Raw genomic sequence first — 17,806 nt, 5'->3', positions numbered from 1 at the left:
TTGTCAGCTGCACGATCGCAGAACAGCACGAAAATTGCGCAGGCTCGATGGGTACATGCACCACCGTATACAGACGGTGAAGTCCTCACTACCAGAAGAAAGCACTGCTCATTCCGATGATCATCGAGCACCATTTGAGAAAAACCGTGTATCGCGGGGTGGCTATGATTCTTTGTCTATCCGCGGAGGACGTATGCTCCACCCACGCAGGTCCTCTGGTAGCTGCGCGGCAGCCGGATAGAACGGGCTGCTCCACGAAACCGCACTTCCGTCCCACCAGGCTTCGCCACTGCTATCACTGCTGGACCCGAGGCGGGCGTCCTCATCAAGGTTCGCTTGTAGCTCAGCATTCTCACTGATCAGGGCCACCGATCCACCACCTCTTTGGCATGAGCCTCGCTGGTCGGCCTCGTGCTGCGTCAGGGAGACGTCCTTTGTCGGCGACGTTTCTGGAATCCGAGAAGCACCGCGGATCCCACTATCGTGTATCTGCAGGAGTACGCGATCTGTGGAGTTCTGCCTCGATGGTCCGTGAGTAATCGCTTGATGACTCAACCTGAGTCCTGTCGTAGCGTCTCCCGGGATAGTGACGGTTCGTTTTGACGTGCCCTCGGGTACTACAGCAACGGCTTGGGTCGCTGTCCTAATTCCCACTGAGCACTCAGTCTCCGTTTCCTCATCTGTGTTGTCTTTCCCTCCACCTGTTGAAGATAGGTCTTTCCCCCGTCTTCGCCTTTTTTCAGAACTTTTTACCGGAGCCCTTGAAACTTCTTTTCTCGGCTCGTCAGCATCACTGCCAACCGGTCTGACGGAAGGCGGGGAGAAAGAAGACGCACCGAAGGGCTCCTCCCTCGACGGCGAGAGCTTCTGCGCGGCAGGAGCTTGAACGGTAGATGAGAAGACTGCCTGTCCTTTCTCTACGCGGGACTGCTGCCCTTCACTCGGGGAACTGGCAGTCAGTTGTCTACCAGCAGTGTCGGGCCCCAGCGCGCAGAATGCAGAACAGTTGGCGACGTCGACACAGTGTGGTTCTGCCGGCGTCCAGTCTCTCTCACGGGGACTCCCGGAAACAGGCAGTACACACACACACGGCTCTTTGCACACATTTTCTGTCCACCGCCTGCCAGTCTGCCGGCATTCCAACAGCGGTGGGGGGGCTGCATTTGCTTGTGAAGACCGTTTGACATCAGGGCCCCTACACGAAAGGGAAAAGCTGTTCTCTCGCTGGCTGTGGCAGAAGCGTTTAGAGCAACGAGCTGCCACGTTTTCACACGAAGAAGATGACGGCCCACATTGCCACCGGTCATGCAGTGAATGCGTACCTGCATTCATGAAATCTGGCGAAAATCGGTTTGTCTCCGCTTCTATTACGTCGTAACCACCTGGGCTCCTACTTGGCTTCTGTCCGCGGTCCCCGTTTCTTCTTTCTGATGCAAAAGCAGAGCACAGCTGTTCAGAGCTCCGAGATGGTAACGACAACACGCGCGAACTAGGAGAAAACGCCGCAGCTTCATGCTCTTCGTGATCGCCCAAATCTCCCAGCGCGCTCCAGCCAGTACCGGCCAGTGCAGAGTCAGGCAGCCAGCAGGCCGACAGAGCCGGAGAGGAAGGCAGAGAACCGGAGGGCGCCGAGGCAAAGGGGGACGTACTGTCACGCGCTCTTTCGCCGTAGCGGCTAGTTACCGATAACGATGCAGCAGAACCCGGTACTGTGAGACGACAGCGGTGACCACCGAAGGGGAGCAGCTGGTGAGGCATTTTATCTTTCCCTGTTGCCGCCGGAAGACATCTTTGCGCCGCAAGTAAGGGTGTCGAAGGACTATGCGAAGGAGAGTCAGCTACTGAGGAGCCACCGCCGACGGTGACTTCAGCGCTCGAAACGCTTTGGCAGAGAGACAGTGAACGAGAACTATTCAGTAAAGGAAGAGCTTGCGCTACCCAGCCATCGGTCGAACTGAATCCTCCACTGACGGAGCTGAGATGGCGACTGCCATGAAACACTCCGTCTGCAGGAGGAGTCTTGTCTACGTCCAACCCGCAAAGATGCGGGATACGGGAACCCTGAGTGGATCGCGCCGAGTCGAGAGCCTCAAGTGGAAACGACAATGGCGTTGAATATGAAGGGGAAAGGAAAAAAGGGTAAGAAGACGCGGAGCAGAGACGGGGCGCCAAAGGAAGGATCGCCCCCACGCCCTCGTGCCCTTGCGCCGCGTTGTGGCTTGCTGCTGACCTGACAGAGCGCCTAGCAGCAACGGTCCCGCCTTCCAACTTACTGTCGGGCGTCACGTGAGCAGCTGACGATTTTGTGTAGTGACCGGGATTACGACCTGTCACGCCGCTGTCGGCTTCCTCCCGGCCAGCCATCACGTCGTTGACGCGTGCTCCAGCTGCGATGCCAGCCACGCGTCCTTCGACTGTCTTTGTCAGGCCCGCACCAGGCTGACAACTCATCATAGCTGGACCAACAGATGCAGACACAGCTGACATGAGTGAAGTGGCCGGAGGACCGAGCGCAGGCAAGGGAGGAGGCGTGAGAACGTTCAAGATGGTCGGCGGTACGGGTGGTGGCTCGTCACGAAAGCGCGAGATCTGGAATGAAATCGTGTAATACAGGAGAGCCAGGAGTTTCTGAATGTTGAAAGACGTGTACGGATATATCACGTCGTCGACGCCGACGAATGGGTAGCTTAGATCCACTGGTGCCAATCGGAGGACTCCGCGGAATAGCTGAACAGAGATAACAAGAGAGATGACAGAGCCACTTGAAAGCAAAACTGATGCTACCAACTCGGCTAGGTTTTTTCCTATCCTTCACTTGATTAAGGCTTGTTGCTTGAAATTTGCCATCGTTGAAGCCACGCAGCTCCCTTTTAGAACACAGGGCCGACTAACGAGTGTCCCCTGTCCCTCTTTTTCCAAGGCAAGAAGGACTGGTGTGAAAGTGTTGCAGACTGTTTTCTCGTCTCTGACGTGTTTCTTCGGTTGGCGCCGGTGAGAAAAGACTAGACCTGCAGCAATCCAAGGCAGCAACACCACGAGATACCCGGGAGTCATCAAAGCTTTATGAAGTCCCATCACGCTCAGACTTACTGAGTTCCAGAACTTTCGTATCCTGGAAATAGGACGACCGACAAGATCGAATGACAGAAGCATCTGGTACCACTGCTGTTGCAGTTGCTTGTGATAATGCTGTAGAACAAGCTCCGCTAGGTCGGCTGAGTTGAGCCACCGCGCACGGACTTCCAAAGGTGTCCACTGAAATTCGGCCTCATTGAAAGTTAACACTCGGAAGAACCGGAGAACAGACAGATTGACACGAATTTCTTTGACCCATAAAAGACCGACGTATACGTGCCAGACCTTCCCTAACTCCTCCTCACTGGGTAAGACCAGCTCGCACCACCCCGGAGGCTTTCTCCGTCGCAACACCTCTTGATGCTTCTCCCTGTCAGCCGGGGAGTCCCGGAATGAGAAGGGTACTCCGCTGCTCGGAGAAGCGGACTTTCCAGTAGTGAAAGAATTCACCATTCTCTTTCTCCTGCCTGCCTGCTCGTCTTCTAGCGTGCCCGAGTGCCCACTCACCAGAAGCCGCTCCCTCTGATGGCGCTGCAAATTAGAAAGAATTCGGTTTCGCTGCTGGCTTCTCACAGTCCGTGCGTACTGGGCTGCGAACGCAGAACCGAGGGGCTCGAGAACCGACGACAGAAGGCAAAAATCAAGACGCAGGGTCAGCGGTAGGACGGACAGCACACAATGCCGCACTCCCAGCCACCGCTCGGGCGCCCTTCTCTCCCCTGCGTTTCCGCTCGACCCTCGTTTACTATGCTTGCTATTCCCGCCCACCGTCTCGGGGCGATCCGAAAGACAAGCCACTTGAAGGGAAAGTGTTTTCAAGAGGGCCTGGCTAAGGTTTCTTTCTTCCGAGGATCCGACGGCACGCTCGTCACCCGACATAATCCCTGCACTCAGGGGGGGAGTGACAGCCCCAGTGTCACTTCGCTGAAACGCGGCAGGCCAGTTGATACTGTCTCTTCGTGAGTCACCTTCTATGAAAAAGTGGTGTCCTGCGCGGGAAGGGGGCTGAAAAGCTTCATAAGGGAAGACCGCTGTCATAGCATCTCTCTCAAACTGATCGAGTTCGTCTGCTTCTTCCTCTGCTGTTTCTCCTGCTTCTCTTTCCAGGGTCACGTCTACCAGGAGATGGAGGGCTGCGGAAGACTGAGACAATGTCCCTCTAGTGTTTCTCTCCTCCGTTGCCTGCTCCTGCTCGTAAGCCTGTCGTCTCCCTGACCGACAACCAGTCTTCATTTCACCGATATGCGATTTCTTCCAAGACCACGGCAGCGCCCGCCCTCTCGACACCGGCTCTCCGATACCATCGGCGCTTTCTTGCGTGTTACGCTTCATGGTGTCCTTGCGCTCAGGGCTGTGCAGCCCCTCTGGGTCGCCGTCACTATCCCCCGCATGCCCGTAGTCTGGCTCGTCTCTCTGCCACGGTGAGAACGCCCACCAGCAACGCCTGGTCAGCACTCCAAGGTGCCGTTTTGCTGCGACAACTTCTAATGACGCCTCCTTACTGCTTCCAAGTGTCTCGCCGTGTGACCGCGGGCTTCTCCTGAACTTTCCGAGCACTTTCGCGGAGTCTTCGGACAAAGGCGGGGCAGAGGAGAAAGACCTAGGACGAAAAGGGCTCGTCGCAGAAGATGGCCGCAACACGTGGTGAGTGGCATAGGCTTGCTGTCCCGAGAGGCGACCTTCGTGTGGCGCACGGCAGAAGATGTCTACAGACGCCAGGGTCACGTGCGTACGGCGTATATGCTGCTCTGTGGCCCCCTTTTTCACACTTAATGACGGAAGAAGAAGCGACAGAGCTCTCGTTCTCCGATTCAACGCACAAAGTTCCAAAAGAAGAGATAGCGTCTGTGACTCTGCGACCCCGCCTTCTGCGCCCTGAACGTTGTTGGAGCAGGAGTGCGCGGCCAGGTTTCCAGCTGGGGAGACAAGAGAAACAAACACATCACCACGGCGTGAAGGGGAAGCGGCGATACCAACAGGCCCGAGAGGGTTCAGAATGCGTCGGATTCCGCCCCGTAAGGCAGCTGTCCTGTGCCGGCAAGGAAAACCTGAGCACCCTGTACACGCATCGAAAGACAGAAAAAAACTTCGCATGAGAGAAAATTGGACATGAAGTGCCTGTCCGGGGCCGGGAGGTACAAGCTCCCTGGCACGGCGGCGATGCCCCGGATTTCTTTTTCTGACATTAGCAAACTTGGAAGATTTCAGACGCGCGTAAGAATAACCGCCACGAGTAAGCGTGCTTTTCAGAGCTGCGGGCGCTTGCGTTCTGTGCTATGCTAGAAAGGTATGGGAGACCTGATTCAAACGGCAGATCAGTAGCTTGGGCCGATCCTGCTGGCTATTTCCCTAGAGAAGAGCAAACCCTGATTAGTCAGCCTCGCGGTGGTATTGACACTGATGGTTTCTGAGGAACTGGCAAACCGCGCGCTTCCCTCTCTACAGCGTACTGGACCCAGAACTGTTGAATCCTAGAAGCTTACAGAGGCATGACGGGAAAACTTTCTACCGGTTATCACCCTGCCCAGCTTTCACCAGGTTCCGAACAAGGGATGACTTGCTTCCAGGAGCGAGCGACCTTTTTCACGCCGTACAGACGGAAGCAGAACAGAGCCTGCGGACCTACCTGCGACCTTTTGGTCCGCTGTACTACCCCGGGTGACATAGGAATGTACGCCGAACGCAGTAAGAACAAGCTCCACGGGTGCTGTCGGATCTGGCGTGAGTGGAGACACAGACCCATCAAACACTGCAGTCTGTGTATGTCTGTGTGTTCCCTCCTTCCTCGACCGCCGTCCAGTAAAATCTAACAGGCGTTTGTCGTGCCCAGCTTCAAGTCCGCTTCCATCGATAAATCCCTCCTTCGATGTGTCCACGGCCGATCGCTCGTGGCAAAGACTGTGCCGCTCCATTCGCTTCCCCCTCACGTCGTTGTCTTCAGCCAGAGTTAGCACTACGCTGTGAAAGTGAACTGAGACTGCCAGTGACTCTAAAAAAGAGAGGGAACAGTTCCCTGTCTTCGAGTCCCTTCGCGCACCCCTTAGAATTTCCGAGATACTGGAAACCAGCACCTCCCGGTCTATCGAGAAGAGCGCTCCACAGTCCTGTTCCCTTGGATCCTTCTGAAGAGCTGAGAGCCAGAGGAAACGCCTGTACTCGGGGGTTAAGCTACCACGGTAAAGACGAAAAGGCACGACGCCCGCTTCCATGTCTCCCCCTGAGCAACGCCCGTGCACCCGCGTCGCGTTCGCCTTCGTACCGCCAAGTTTGCTCCTTGATTCCAACCGCTGGTCCTCCGCGTCGCCCACTGTGTTAACCCCACCGCGTGCCGAGGCACCTGCGCCGGGCAACCTCCTCTTCCTACCTTTCTGTGACAGCAGTCTCTCAGTAGCAGAAGAAAGTGGCGGTTGGCTTACGCCCAGGTTGTGCTGGCTGCTTTGAGTGCACTCAGCCACCTGTCTAGCATCCGCATCTTGGTTCCTTTCCTCGCAGCTGACTTGAGCAAGTGGCGACGGGAACGCAGCGAGAGGATGAACAGAGCGGTTGTCAAGTGGCCATACGGGCAACCGGTCAAAACAAACCCCAGAGATCTCTACGAAGACTGTCGGGCCAGAAAGACGTACCCGAACACTGCCAACGTACGAGACCAGTCTCCAGGCTCGTATGCCTCTGCTAAGAAAACGTGAAAACCAAGGAAAGGGGTGTCCGAGGGAGACCTGAGAGAGACTGCTGTTTCCGTAGTGGGAGCTGGTGGAGCACAAGGGGCGCTGCCCCGCTGAACGAGAACCCTCCTCTTCGACCGAAGAATCGCAGCCGCCCCCGGCACGGTCAGAAGAGAAAGAAGACCATGTCGACGAGTGCGACGGTAAGGATGAGGAAGAACCGTCTGGATACTTCGGCGAAAGTACCCGAGATCCTGTGTCCGAAGACTTTGCCAGCCAGTCTCCTTCACTGCGTTCCTCGTTGCCTGCTGTGCAGGTACTGAGTGGCATCAGTGTTTCACTGTCGCCAACATCAGAGGTTTGGACACACTGCTGGAGCGGTGACTGCGGGTTGTCACAGTGGCCCTGTCCCTCTCCGCCAGCCGCTGACAAAGAGCTGCCCTTGTCGGCAGACGGCGACGGTGTCCTTGCGGATACCGGCGGAGACAATCGAGACGCTGTTGACGCATCGCGCAAATCACTGGGAGGACATGCAGAATGTTCGACCCCCGATCTTCCGGAGGAAGACACGTGCAGCCGTCCAAAATTCGACTGCTCGTCACTCGTGATCGCGGCGTCAGCGGAAGCCTGAGCTTTGCTGCCAGCTGGAGGGAAGAACGGTCTGGCCCGCGCCTGACCATTGTCGCCGGCACAGACAGGTAGCTCGCCGAACACCGTCCGGGGGTAATTGTTAGAACTACTGGCACTCGATCTGGCCTCGTTGGATTCTTCTGAGTCACGTTCCAGTCCTGTCTGACGTGCACAAGCTCCTGGCTGTCTTTCTTTTTGGACAACTGTGCCTGTAGCTTTGTATTCTCCTACTGTAAAACGTCGGTTGTCTACTGAGCAGAAACAGAAGCTGAATGAAAAAGGCAGTATTCCTTCGGTCTCCAAATTCACATCCACAATATGAGAGGGTTCCTCTTCCTCTGTCGATCCATGAAGAGCTTCCCACGCTCGGAGTGAAGCTCTTTCTTGTTCTGTTCCGATCTTCCCGCTATTGTCCGCGTCTTGGTTAGCATTAAGTTCTTGACCAGAAGTTTCCCCTTCTCCACCGTTACCACTGCCTTTTTCCCCTACTCTGTGCATGTCACTAGCGACTGGATCTTCGCCACATCCATCTGTGCCCACCGACCTCGAGTTCGCCCCTCCTTCCTTCCCGGCTAAATCCTTCCTCTTATCCTCTGCACGCTCCGACACGGGACAAGCTTCCCGAACGCGCGAAATGGAAGGAAACCTTCCTCCTCTCCCTGGTGCATCTGCCGCACGCTCACCCCTTGAGTCGCCACGCAAACAGCCAAGCGCCGATTCTGCCGCCATCGCCGTTTGACTCCGAGAATTGCTTGGTTTCTCTTCTCCGTTTGTGATGTCTGAAACTCTCCAACCTTCTGCACTGGGTGTTGAGAGTAACTCACTTCGCCTAGTAGCGTCGCCCGGGGAAACAGAAAAGTTGACACATTCTGAAAGAGATTCGCCGAAGGAGCGGATTGTGCAGTAACTTTTCTTCGTGCTTATCTGTATTGTCTTGGGCCCCGCAGGCACATCGAGCGCAAACGGGACGCACGACCACGCCGGCACAAAAACCGGGCCATGTGACCTGCCTTTCTGATTTACGAACACAGGCAAGATCAGCTTGTTCTTCACTACTATCCTTGGGACGCATACTTCATCCTCGTCATCCGAGCACCCCGTCCTACTGGTGCGACAGCCGTCGTTAGACCGCTCAGCACGGCGGCCCAGTCTTAAGTGAGGGGTATAGAAACCAGGACTCAGAGAGGACCCCCGTGGTAGGAGAGGAGCACTGCTGAAAACACTGTCTGCACCTCGTAATACCCGCCGAAGTTCATGTGCAATAGACGAGAGGAATGGCGGACAGAGAGAAGTAAACAAAGGACGCCAGAGAGAAACGAGGTCAGGGGGAAGACGTCCATGCAGGACGCGGGTGAACGGAGACGACAGGATGATAAACTGCACGTCTTCGCGCTCCACCACTCGCACTCGAAGGATGTCCACGTGCTGCGTAAGCTGAAACTGCAAAGGAAACCCACAGGATCCCAGTGCGTCCGAACCTCCATCTAATGCCCGCCTTGTCATCTGCCAGGCTCCGCCGAGGGTTGCCGTCTCGCCTGTGTCTGCTCGCGCCGACTTCAGCTTCTTCGTCTTTTTCTGCATAGAGACACACAGTTCCTCAGACAGTTTTGTCTGACAGACGTATCCTCAGGGTAAACGCCTCGGGTCGTGGGTTGTCCCCTGTACATGACAACTACGGAAACACGACTTAACCGACGTACCTCGGTCACGGCGAAGGCAAAAGGCGTTCTACAGCAGGCACCTTGGTCAGGAGGCTTCAAGTAGAGGCTCACGTGCTCGTCTAGCCTTCTAGAAACATCTAGAGGCTCGGACCATAAAGAACGGTACCCGTGGAGAGTGGATAGCACAGTCGTGCACTGCTCAAGAAATAACCGGCGCTGTAGCACATCGACGAAAGACTGGTCTTCCTTGTCGGTGTGTTCTTTTGCTGGTACACTGGCCTGTCCCTCTCCGACCAGATCCTTACCCTGTCGGAGCGGGACAGCTATGGACCGTGTGCCGTTCAAAATACTACCGGGCGCCAGAGAAGAAAAGGCCGAGGACGCAATGAACGCGCCAGAGTGGGGGACAGACAGATCGCGACGCAGACACAGCAACCGAGCAGCCATAGGCAACGGCCAGCGCAGCTGAGCGCACTGGCCCGGACGAAGAAGCTCCGCGCAGGCTGGCGCAGCTCGCAGCTGTTTGAATTCTACGGAGAAGAAACAACGGTTAACTACGACCTGCAGGCGAACAACACAAGAGGAGAATCTCTAGCTGCAGTCGAATCCATGATTCGAATTCAGATGACAACCCTCCCTAGAGCCATCTCTGAGCAGAAAAATAAACAAGTGAGAGACCCCTAGACTCCGAAAAACGAATAATCGGCTGCAAAGTAAGGCCGCGTTTTCCGACTGCAGTACCCTGCACAGAAGGGCACTCGAAACACGCTCCCGAAGACGTGCAATTCTGGAACGGCGGTTGAGATAGTTGCGCTCCTCTTGCGAAGTGAAAGACGAAAACGCACGGAAGATGAAACGGACAGAAGACCGGAGGTGGTGTCCCCAGCTGCTACTCCTGGGCGCTTCCGGGAGGCTTGACCGCGTGAACTACTAAAAGTGACTGCCAGTCCCTTCCCCCGTCGACAGGAATACTGAGAGAGCTGCTACCGGAACGAAGCATTGTCGCCACCGCGTTACACTAACAGCGCACGTCTGTTAGAAGCAGCCGAAGAACGAGCTCCTTAAGACCCGATCGTTTGCTTTCCTAACCTGCTTGGGCTTCACTATGATACAAACGGGAGAGCCGTACTCTGGCCCGAGTCGTCGACACCCCTGGACGACCTCGACTCCCGGCATCAACGTGAGGCCTATCCCCGGCCACAAAACTGCACATGCTTCATCGGAGCGGTCGCTTCTAGCTTCCTCCTCTGTCTTGAATGCCTCTCTCGCCCCCTCCGCTTGCGTCCCCTCCAACTCTTCTTTGGTCTCCGGCTTGCTCAGAGGTGTCCCGCGCGCTCGGGAGGACGAAGGCGGCGGCGCTGTAGTATGACCGGAGGTCTCCTTAGCGTGGAGAATGTCGCCGCCTTGATGATTGCTGCCCCATGATAGAGCAAATCGCCCTTTTGCCCGAACTGGATATTCACGTGTATATCCCCCATGTGGTTCTGCTTTGAGAAGAAAACCGCTGTGGTCGAATGGGTAGAACCGCGGCAGAACGAACTCCGCATTCGTCTTCTCGGTACCAGGAGAGCGAGGGAAAGCAACTCGTTCATTGCCATCGGGGCTAACGTTCTTCGAAGCTTTCCCGCTGCGAGACTCGACACGTTTACTGCCCGTTTCCGCCCAATCATGGTTCATTGGCTCTTCAAAATGAGCGGGGCCTCCGTATCTCGAGAGCGGGACATGTGGCCTTCCCAAAAAGGAATCCAGAAAGAAGTGCTCGATCTCTCGGAACATTCTTCCTTTGACTGTGTCAAAGGATGACGCGGAAGCGAAGGTGGGTGATGGCGGAAGAAGCATAGGCTTTCCGTATGATGCTTCTGCTGCATTGGGTGGTGCATGAACTGGAAGATACTTGATAGGAACAGCAGTCATGTTTATCAGCCAAAACGGAGCACTACAACTGATGGTCAGAGAATACCCGTTGAACTCAGCATTCAGCAATACGTTAACTACCTCCTTGCCCTTTCGCACTAGACTCAGAACATGAGCTTGTTTCCACTTCCTGCGTTCCGAGCATAACGGCATCGAGAATCTGTTCTCTTCCTCTCCTTCGAATGCCGGCTCCGGTTCCTCATCCTCTTCTTCCTCTGTCTTCTCTACGAAGGTACTGGTGCTTTCGGTTCGTTTTGACTGCATGGGAAACGCCCCCTCATTCCCTGAAGAATCTTTTACCGAGAATGGAGGACGACGTCCGTCCAAACGCGAGCCTGCAGACACACACCCACCGGGAGGACTAGAGTGCAACATTGTAAACCTACGGAGGTTCGCCCGACTGACCAGTTTCTTGCATCCGCCAAGTGACTGCTGGTGGGAGTGAGACACAATGACAGAAACTCACGGGAGGATGTATAGGGAAGGGGAGACGGGGGTAGACGCCCCGAAGTCGCGGAGTGAAGCGACGAAGCAGCTGAAGAAAAACCCTGAACCAACAACACCGAAGAAAAGGGAGAGCGATGGCCAGGCGTTGTTAGACTGCAGGACAGTTGCACACATATCTCAAACCATTACCCGGCCCTGAAACTGACGTAAGTCCAAAAGCCAAACTCCTGCTACACCAGAAGCGCTGCTTCACGATGGCGAACACCGTACATACAATACGGTACCAATATCTCGTCCAGGGAAGTAATATTTTGTACGAACACACTCCAGCAGAGAGCGTCGCTGGTCGGCTTCCCTCCCTTCCTTGCCCCTTTGGGTGCAGAAGCGTCTGGGTCCTGCATAAGAAGGTACGGGTTCTCAAAGACAAACACAAGAGTCGAGAGAACACGAGATTCTAGCAGAAAGACTGAGGCATTCCCTGGCTTCAAATCTGCGCCTCTCACCTTCTCAAAGGTCCGCTCCTCGTCGTTCTCTAGAGAGGACACCTGGCCTTCGTCCACGCGAACAGCTGCAGCCGCTGCGGCAACGACAGGGGCGGCCGGCAGCGCGATAGTCACAATTTGACTCCACAGACTGTCGGGAAGCCGCAGTCTAAGAGCAACCGGTTTATTCCAGTCGAAGAGTGTCAAGCCCTTTTTGGATGCGGCTGAGAGCGTGTGACGCGATACTCGCCACGGGTAGTCCTGGACAACGCAAAAAGAGACGGGCCTACGAAAAAGCAAACGGAAGGACCCGCCGGGAGGCGCAAAGCGAGTCAAGCGGCGAAAGAAGTTAACGCTTGGCTCGGAACCCAGCGCGCTAGCAAGCAAGAGTAAGAAGGCAACTGACTACGTGCTGACTGAAAGTAGATAAGAGTCGGAAACCAAGGAACCCCAGTATAAATCACCATCAGATGACAAGCGTATGTGTCCGAGAACTCTTGCAATCCCACAGCCCATGGACTAAAAATTGCCAGTCACAGAGCCCCTTGCTATTGGACATGATTACCACTTCAGTGGCGTACTGAGCACGGCACACCAGAGATTGACGCCCTGAGACTTCGGAAGAGAGAACTGGGAGCTCGGCATGACGGTTTCTTCCAGAATGTCGCCAGTGTGTTCGGAAACCCAGATTTGTGATTTGCAGGCCACTCTCTGCCACGGCTGCAAAAGAAGCAACCGACAAATGCGCTTACGTTGGGAGGCTGTTCACAAGGGTGACCGGCTCAAAGAGCGTGATGAGTGTTGCGGTGTTCCGATCCACAGCTTCACACTTCAGCCCGCAGACAAACGTCCGGCGAGAAGAGACGCACGCCGTCAGCACCTCACAACGGGGACCTGTCGAGGAGGCTGCTCGTCGGAAATTACACGACGCAGTCCACACAGGACCTGTCTCGCTGCGCATCTTTACGATAAGGCTTACGCAAGAGACTGAAGCGTGAAGCGGTACTGCCTGACACTCTTGGGGTTTGAGCTCGCACAACCAGTCCTACAAGAAAGAGAAGCCAAGCCCAATACAAGCAAACCTTCGCACTGAAACACCTTCCTTCTTTTGTTACCCTACTGGAACTTGGACTGACAGAGTGACGGACACAGCAGAAGCTGAACTGCACGTCAGAACACTTATGCCATGTAATGCTGTCCGCCGCCACATGACGGGGAAATATCCTCGCATCAGCCGAGCTTGTCGGTGTCATCGCGAAAGGGGTCTGCGGACGACCCCCGTCACAACTACTACATTCTCTTAACTCCACACCCTCTTTCGCTGTTCTGATTAGTCTGGTCGCGGTTCGGAGAGAAACGCAACTCACTGCAGAGGCTCAGTCTTCTGGTATAAATCCTGAATGCGCATCTGCGAACCACACTCGATGTGACACGCGTGCATCTTGTGTGGCCCTTTGATCCGGGAAGCTGTTACCTGTCACACTATGACCCGAACGTTGAACCAGATGATAAACATATAGTAGCTGAAACAACGACACTTTCCAGGGAAGAAGGCAATGCAATGAACCGGTAACACACTTAGGCTCTGGTACTGTTCGCAATTTTTTGAGCATGCAGTTCTATGCACTTCATCTTCTCAGCACGGGACCTGGCTTCTCGAGAGCATACTGCTTGGCTCGCATCTTGCAGCCCGCTGACAACAGCAGATGGGGAAAGTATTTACACCCTTCAGAAAGACGGGTGCTACGGGCCTCCCTCTCACACTACGCAGGGGAGTACAGAGCGTAGAAGACCACCCTTTAGATGCTGCTTGCCTTCTGATAAAGCGCGCGCGTGCATTAGAATCCAGTTTGTTTCTCGACCCCAGGTGCACGCATCTGGAAGGGAAAATCCTCCACCAACTACTGAAGGTACTCCACCCCCCTGTGCGACAACTGAAAACGTGTCTTTCGACAAACGCTTACGGCTGTGGCGTCTGTTTCGGCGAGGAAAATAACCTCAATAGGGAGCCTCAGTCTGCTGCAAATTCTCAAGGGACATCCGACAACTATAACTCGTGACCCCTTTTCCGTTGTCTCGAGCACTGTCAAGTCGCCACCTCTCTTGTTCCCTGTCAAAGCGTCCCACTTTCTTCTCCGACCGCTCTCGCTTCCACCCGTACGCGTCCACCTTCGGACCCGCGAGTCCTCCAGTGCGAAAGACGCATCCTTCCAGATACTCCCCGAGCTGACCCTTCGTCCACTAGAGCCACTCTGACTATTAGCCATCCGGGTGCACCGACCTGGGGCGAAGGCGTTCCCTGTCTCACTTCCCCGCCGCAAGGCAGGCAGATAGACATCGCGCTGATACAAAGTGTTGTCCAAAGGGGAAACAGTAAGAGACAGGAGGCCTGAGTAGTTATGAAGAAGAGTTTCCGAGTTGGGGTAAAGCAGGCCCTGCTGTGACACAGCAGGAGCCATGGCTGACATGCCGCTCTTCTTGGCGCGATACAGTAGAACGTGGCAACTCGTATTGCGTAGCCAGCAGGTATCCTGAACACAAAAATCACACGCAGGAGTGCGAGAACACCCAGGCGTAACTGCTGGTGACCTTACACGTGGGTCAGGAAGCAGTTGATCTCCTTGGCGCTTGAGGGCGCTCGCGGGCCGGCTAAACAAGAAAAAAGCTTCCCTGCAAGAGGTGACTGGCTGCGCTGGAAGCCTCTCGTGACTTTTCAATTTTTGCAGGATCGAAACGAAGCAACAAGAACTCAGGCCCTCCCAGGCTACATGTAACGTGGAAAACGACCCAGCCTTAAACCACGCGCACGAAAAGCATTGGTACAGAGGAAGTACAAGATCGCCTTGGAGGGTTCGGAGCGCCTGTACCGTTCCCTTTCTTATTGGCACGGCTCACTGCGAATACGCAGAGAGCTTGAGTGATATCTTATTCAGTACAGCAGACCGGTTGCCCAGCAGCCACAAGGGGTGATGTAATGTAAGCCCAGAGCGGGATGCTACGAAACCGAAAGAGGAAACTCTCCCACACAGGTAGTCCCTCCCAGCAGTTACTCGCGACGGTTACCGGACTCGCATAACTGCAAGCGGCTTACTCGCCGACGGCGAGAAGCCTGTACGGCGGAGATCTCAGCTGCTGCTGTACAATAGATACCTTAGACCACATTGCTTGCTCCAAACCTGGTACGCCGGGAGATAACGCCTCTGGCCTGACTTGGAGCGCCGCTCAGCTGTGACACACATGCGCTACTAGCGGCGAGGCACTGTGGCAGCCGCGCGCACTACTCACCTCTCTGTAAGCTGCGAGAAGACACCCCGGCACTTGGCGGAGATCGTAGCAAGTGAGCACCGGGAAAGGGCCCTCCAGCTGGTGCGTAGAACACAAAGTCTCTTGATGGGTTCCATTCGGCGGCGGCGCTCCCAGGAGTGGTTTGCCGAAACTGTTGTTTATCTTCGTAGATTGGCTGACACTACTGTCGGCTACTCCACTTCCAAGGTTGGCCCGTTTTTCTCTTACATCCTTCGAAAAATGTGCTGCCTCTTCTACTTTCGAGTTCCTCCTACCAGCAAGCGTCTTTCCCCGTTCAGTCCGTCCGCTCAATGTGTCAACGCCGCCTGTTCCACCTCCTCTTCCTTCCTGGGCAGTTTTTCTTCCCTGGGGGATTACTCTAGAATCGCTGCTTCCGTCAGCAAAGCAATTCACCGGTCGACCCCGACAGGAACAAACATCATTCCGTCCGCAAAAGCCACACGAGGGTACCGTCAGGTAGGACTGTCCAGGCCCAGAACCCATCACGCCTTCTGTCTCGCCGGAGCTGCAACTCTGATCGGGAGGATTATCCCCGGTTGTGCCAGCAAAGGGGATGGGTAGGCCACCCTTCCTCGTGCACACGCCGAGACCAAGCCCCGCCGGTAGACAGGCGCGTGCCAGAGACCGCGTAGCCAGTTCCGTGGTAGTGAATGGAGCCACAGAAGACGAAGAGGTAGAAGTAGCTAAGACTGAAGCTGGTCGTACAGCGGTAAAATGCCGGGACTCAGGACAACTCAAAGAACAGAAAAGTGATGAAGGCACCTGAATTACTCCCACATCTCCTCCACCTCCGGACAACTGGCTGCTGCAAGCGAAATGCTGTAAAGAGGGCATGCACGATGTATTAATGCCCTCAGCCTTTTGCAAGGAGGTCGGACAGGTCGGAGATCCCGGATACCCAGATAGCCCACTAGCAGGATCCAGACTAGTGAGTGCATTTCCACTTGGCACCCTAGTCGTTCCACCCGGGCGCCACACTCCAAAGCGGCTCAAAGCAGGAGAAGTAGGTGAGCCACAGACAAAAAACGGGGAGGGACACGACGGTCTCCTACTACTACTCTGGGATGCGGCTGACTCCTGTACGTACAGCAGAAGAAGCGGGAGGAAGGAGAAGGACGGGGGAAGTGGACAACAGTGAGGAGTCTGGCAAAGAGGGCCGAGTACGTCTTCCGGAGAAACGAGCTCCTCAGGAATGCGGAGAAGACGAGAGAAGAGGCTGGGTTTGAAGCCAATCCGGACAGCCCCAGGCGCGCATATTTCAAGAGCGGGAGACGGCGATGAAAACGGGTGAAACGTCAGGCTGAGAAGAAACGGGGCAACGAACGGCTCAAACATACCAGAACGCAAGCCCGAATCCCCTGCTCCCTCTAGTGCTAAATCATGCCCTGGTTGGGCTACCGCAGCCGAGACCTGCAGGGAGAAGGAAGAAAGCACTTTCAGCGCAGTGTTTTGATCTACTAGCACTGTAAGGTTGAATAGGACAAAACTCGGAAGCACAGCAAAGCGCGAAGCGACCTGCTGGAAGACCGCTTAGAGCTTACTAAGGTCGCGAGCTAGTCTAGAGAGAGCATCCCGACAAGGAGCCTTGAGGATGAGGAATCATTCATAAGCCGTGTGTAAAGGTCAACGCCAGCTTAGACCACTCCGCAGAGACCACACCTCCACATGGGCATCAGGGGAGAGAAAGCGGAAGGCTGAGGCGAGTCAGTGACAATGCCGGGAGAGCCCGCAATCGCGGGGTGGGAGTGGTAGAGATGCCGGGGAAAGAGTAGAGAGGATAGCCGAGTAAAGCCAGCACACACGTGAAACACAGAAACCCCAATGATACCCGGGTGACACCACAGTGCAACGCAGACACGGTCTTGACCCCATATTGGACTTGAATTTTCTCGTCCTACCCAACAAAAATCTGTAACGTGAGACGACTCACCTTCTTGCAGACGAGAGTAATACAGGTCTCATCAGGCTTGTTTGGCATCCTGAGAACTCTAGCAGATACTCGACCACAAGCAGCACTTGCCAGAGGAACGAGAAAAGGCCAACGCGCCAGAGTCACCTGAAGGTCTTCGCACTCGCACGCGAGTCTCCAAGTTACTGTTCCCCCACATGGTTCAAACGAACATGCAGTTTCCTTCCCCTGTCGCTCTACGTCGGAGTGCTCGTCTTCGTCTTCTCTATCGGAGTGATGGTGGACTGACTCAAAGTCAAACTGACTCTCGTCCAAGTTGAAGTCTTCCCCTCTCAGTGGGCCAACTACAGCTGGTCTCAGTTTACGCTGAGGCTCGGTTGAAGAATTGTATCCCCGACTCTCGCCACTCCAACTTCTGTCTGTTTCGCTGAAGCGTTTCCTTACTTTGTCCGGGATGCAGAGCCTTTGTCGAAATCTGGATGTTTTCCGCTTCTTCCCCCAGTCTGATACACTGCTCTGTGAGCTGTCCCCCTGAGAACAGTATCCAGCTGTATGGCGTAGCTTCTGTCCATGCAAGCCCTCTGATATGAGCGCATCGGCTGTATCTTGAAATCTGAATGCATTCCGCCCAGCCGAAATACCGGCTTCCATTATGTCCATGTTGAGAGATTGCATCTTACGAAGAGAAAGACCGGACGCATACAAAAGCTCCTCCCTGTA

The 17,806-nt window shown here is 55.1% G+C and overlaps 1 protein-coding gene across 1 annotated transcript in view; it reads right to left on the bottom strand.

Moving 5' to 3' along the window:
- Positions 1-71: 71 nt before the first annotated feature.
- CSUI_004268 (uncharacterized protein) overlaps positions 72-17,806 on the bottom strand; it is a gene marked incomplete at its 5' end in the record, with an annotated part of 41,778 nt that continues 24,043 nt past the window's right edge. The window contains 11 exons of the mRNA XM_068064461.1: positions 72-2,727; positions 3,091-5,132; positions 5,702-8,942; positions 9,068-9,589; positions 10,118-11,277; positions 11,409-11,490; positions 11,893-12,157; positions 12,624-12,916; positions 13,836-14,402; positions 15,157-16,587; positions 17,108-17,806. The exon at positions 17,108-17,806 is cut by the window's right edge and continues 365 nt beyond it. Of these exons, the coding sequence (XP_067923558.1) occupies positions 163-2,727; positions 3,091-5,132; positions 5,702-8,942; positions 9,068-9,589; positions 10,118-11,277; positions 11,409-11,490; positions 11,893-12,157; positions 12,624-12,916; positions 13,836-14,402; positions 15,157-16,587; positions 17,108-17,806 (12,867 nt within the window). The remainder of the gene's footprint in view (positions 2,728-3,090; positions 5,133-5,701; positions 8,943-9,067; positions 9,590-10,117; positions 11,278-11,408; positions 11,491-11,892; positions 12,158-12,623; positions 12,917-13,835; positions 14,403-15,156; positions 16,588-17,107) is intronic.

Source organism: Cystoisospora suis (assembly GCF_002600585.1).
Source record: "Cystoisospora suis strain Wien I chromosome Unknown contig_1965, whole genome shotgun sequence".
In the NCBI taxonomy this organism is placed as follows: Eukaryota; Apicomplexa; class Conoidasida; order Eucoccidiorida; family Sarcocystidae; genus Cystoisospora; species Cystoisospora suis.
Note: the sequence above shows the minus strand (reverse complement) of the source record. Positions and strands in the feature narration are given on the sequence as shown.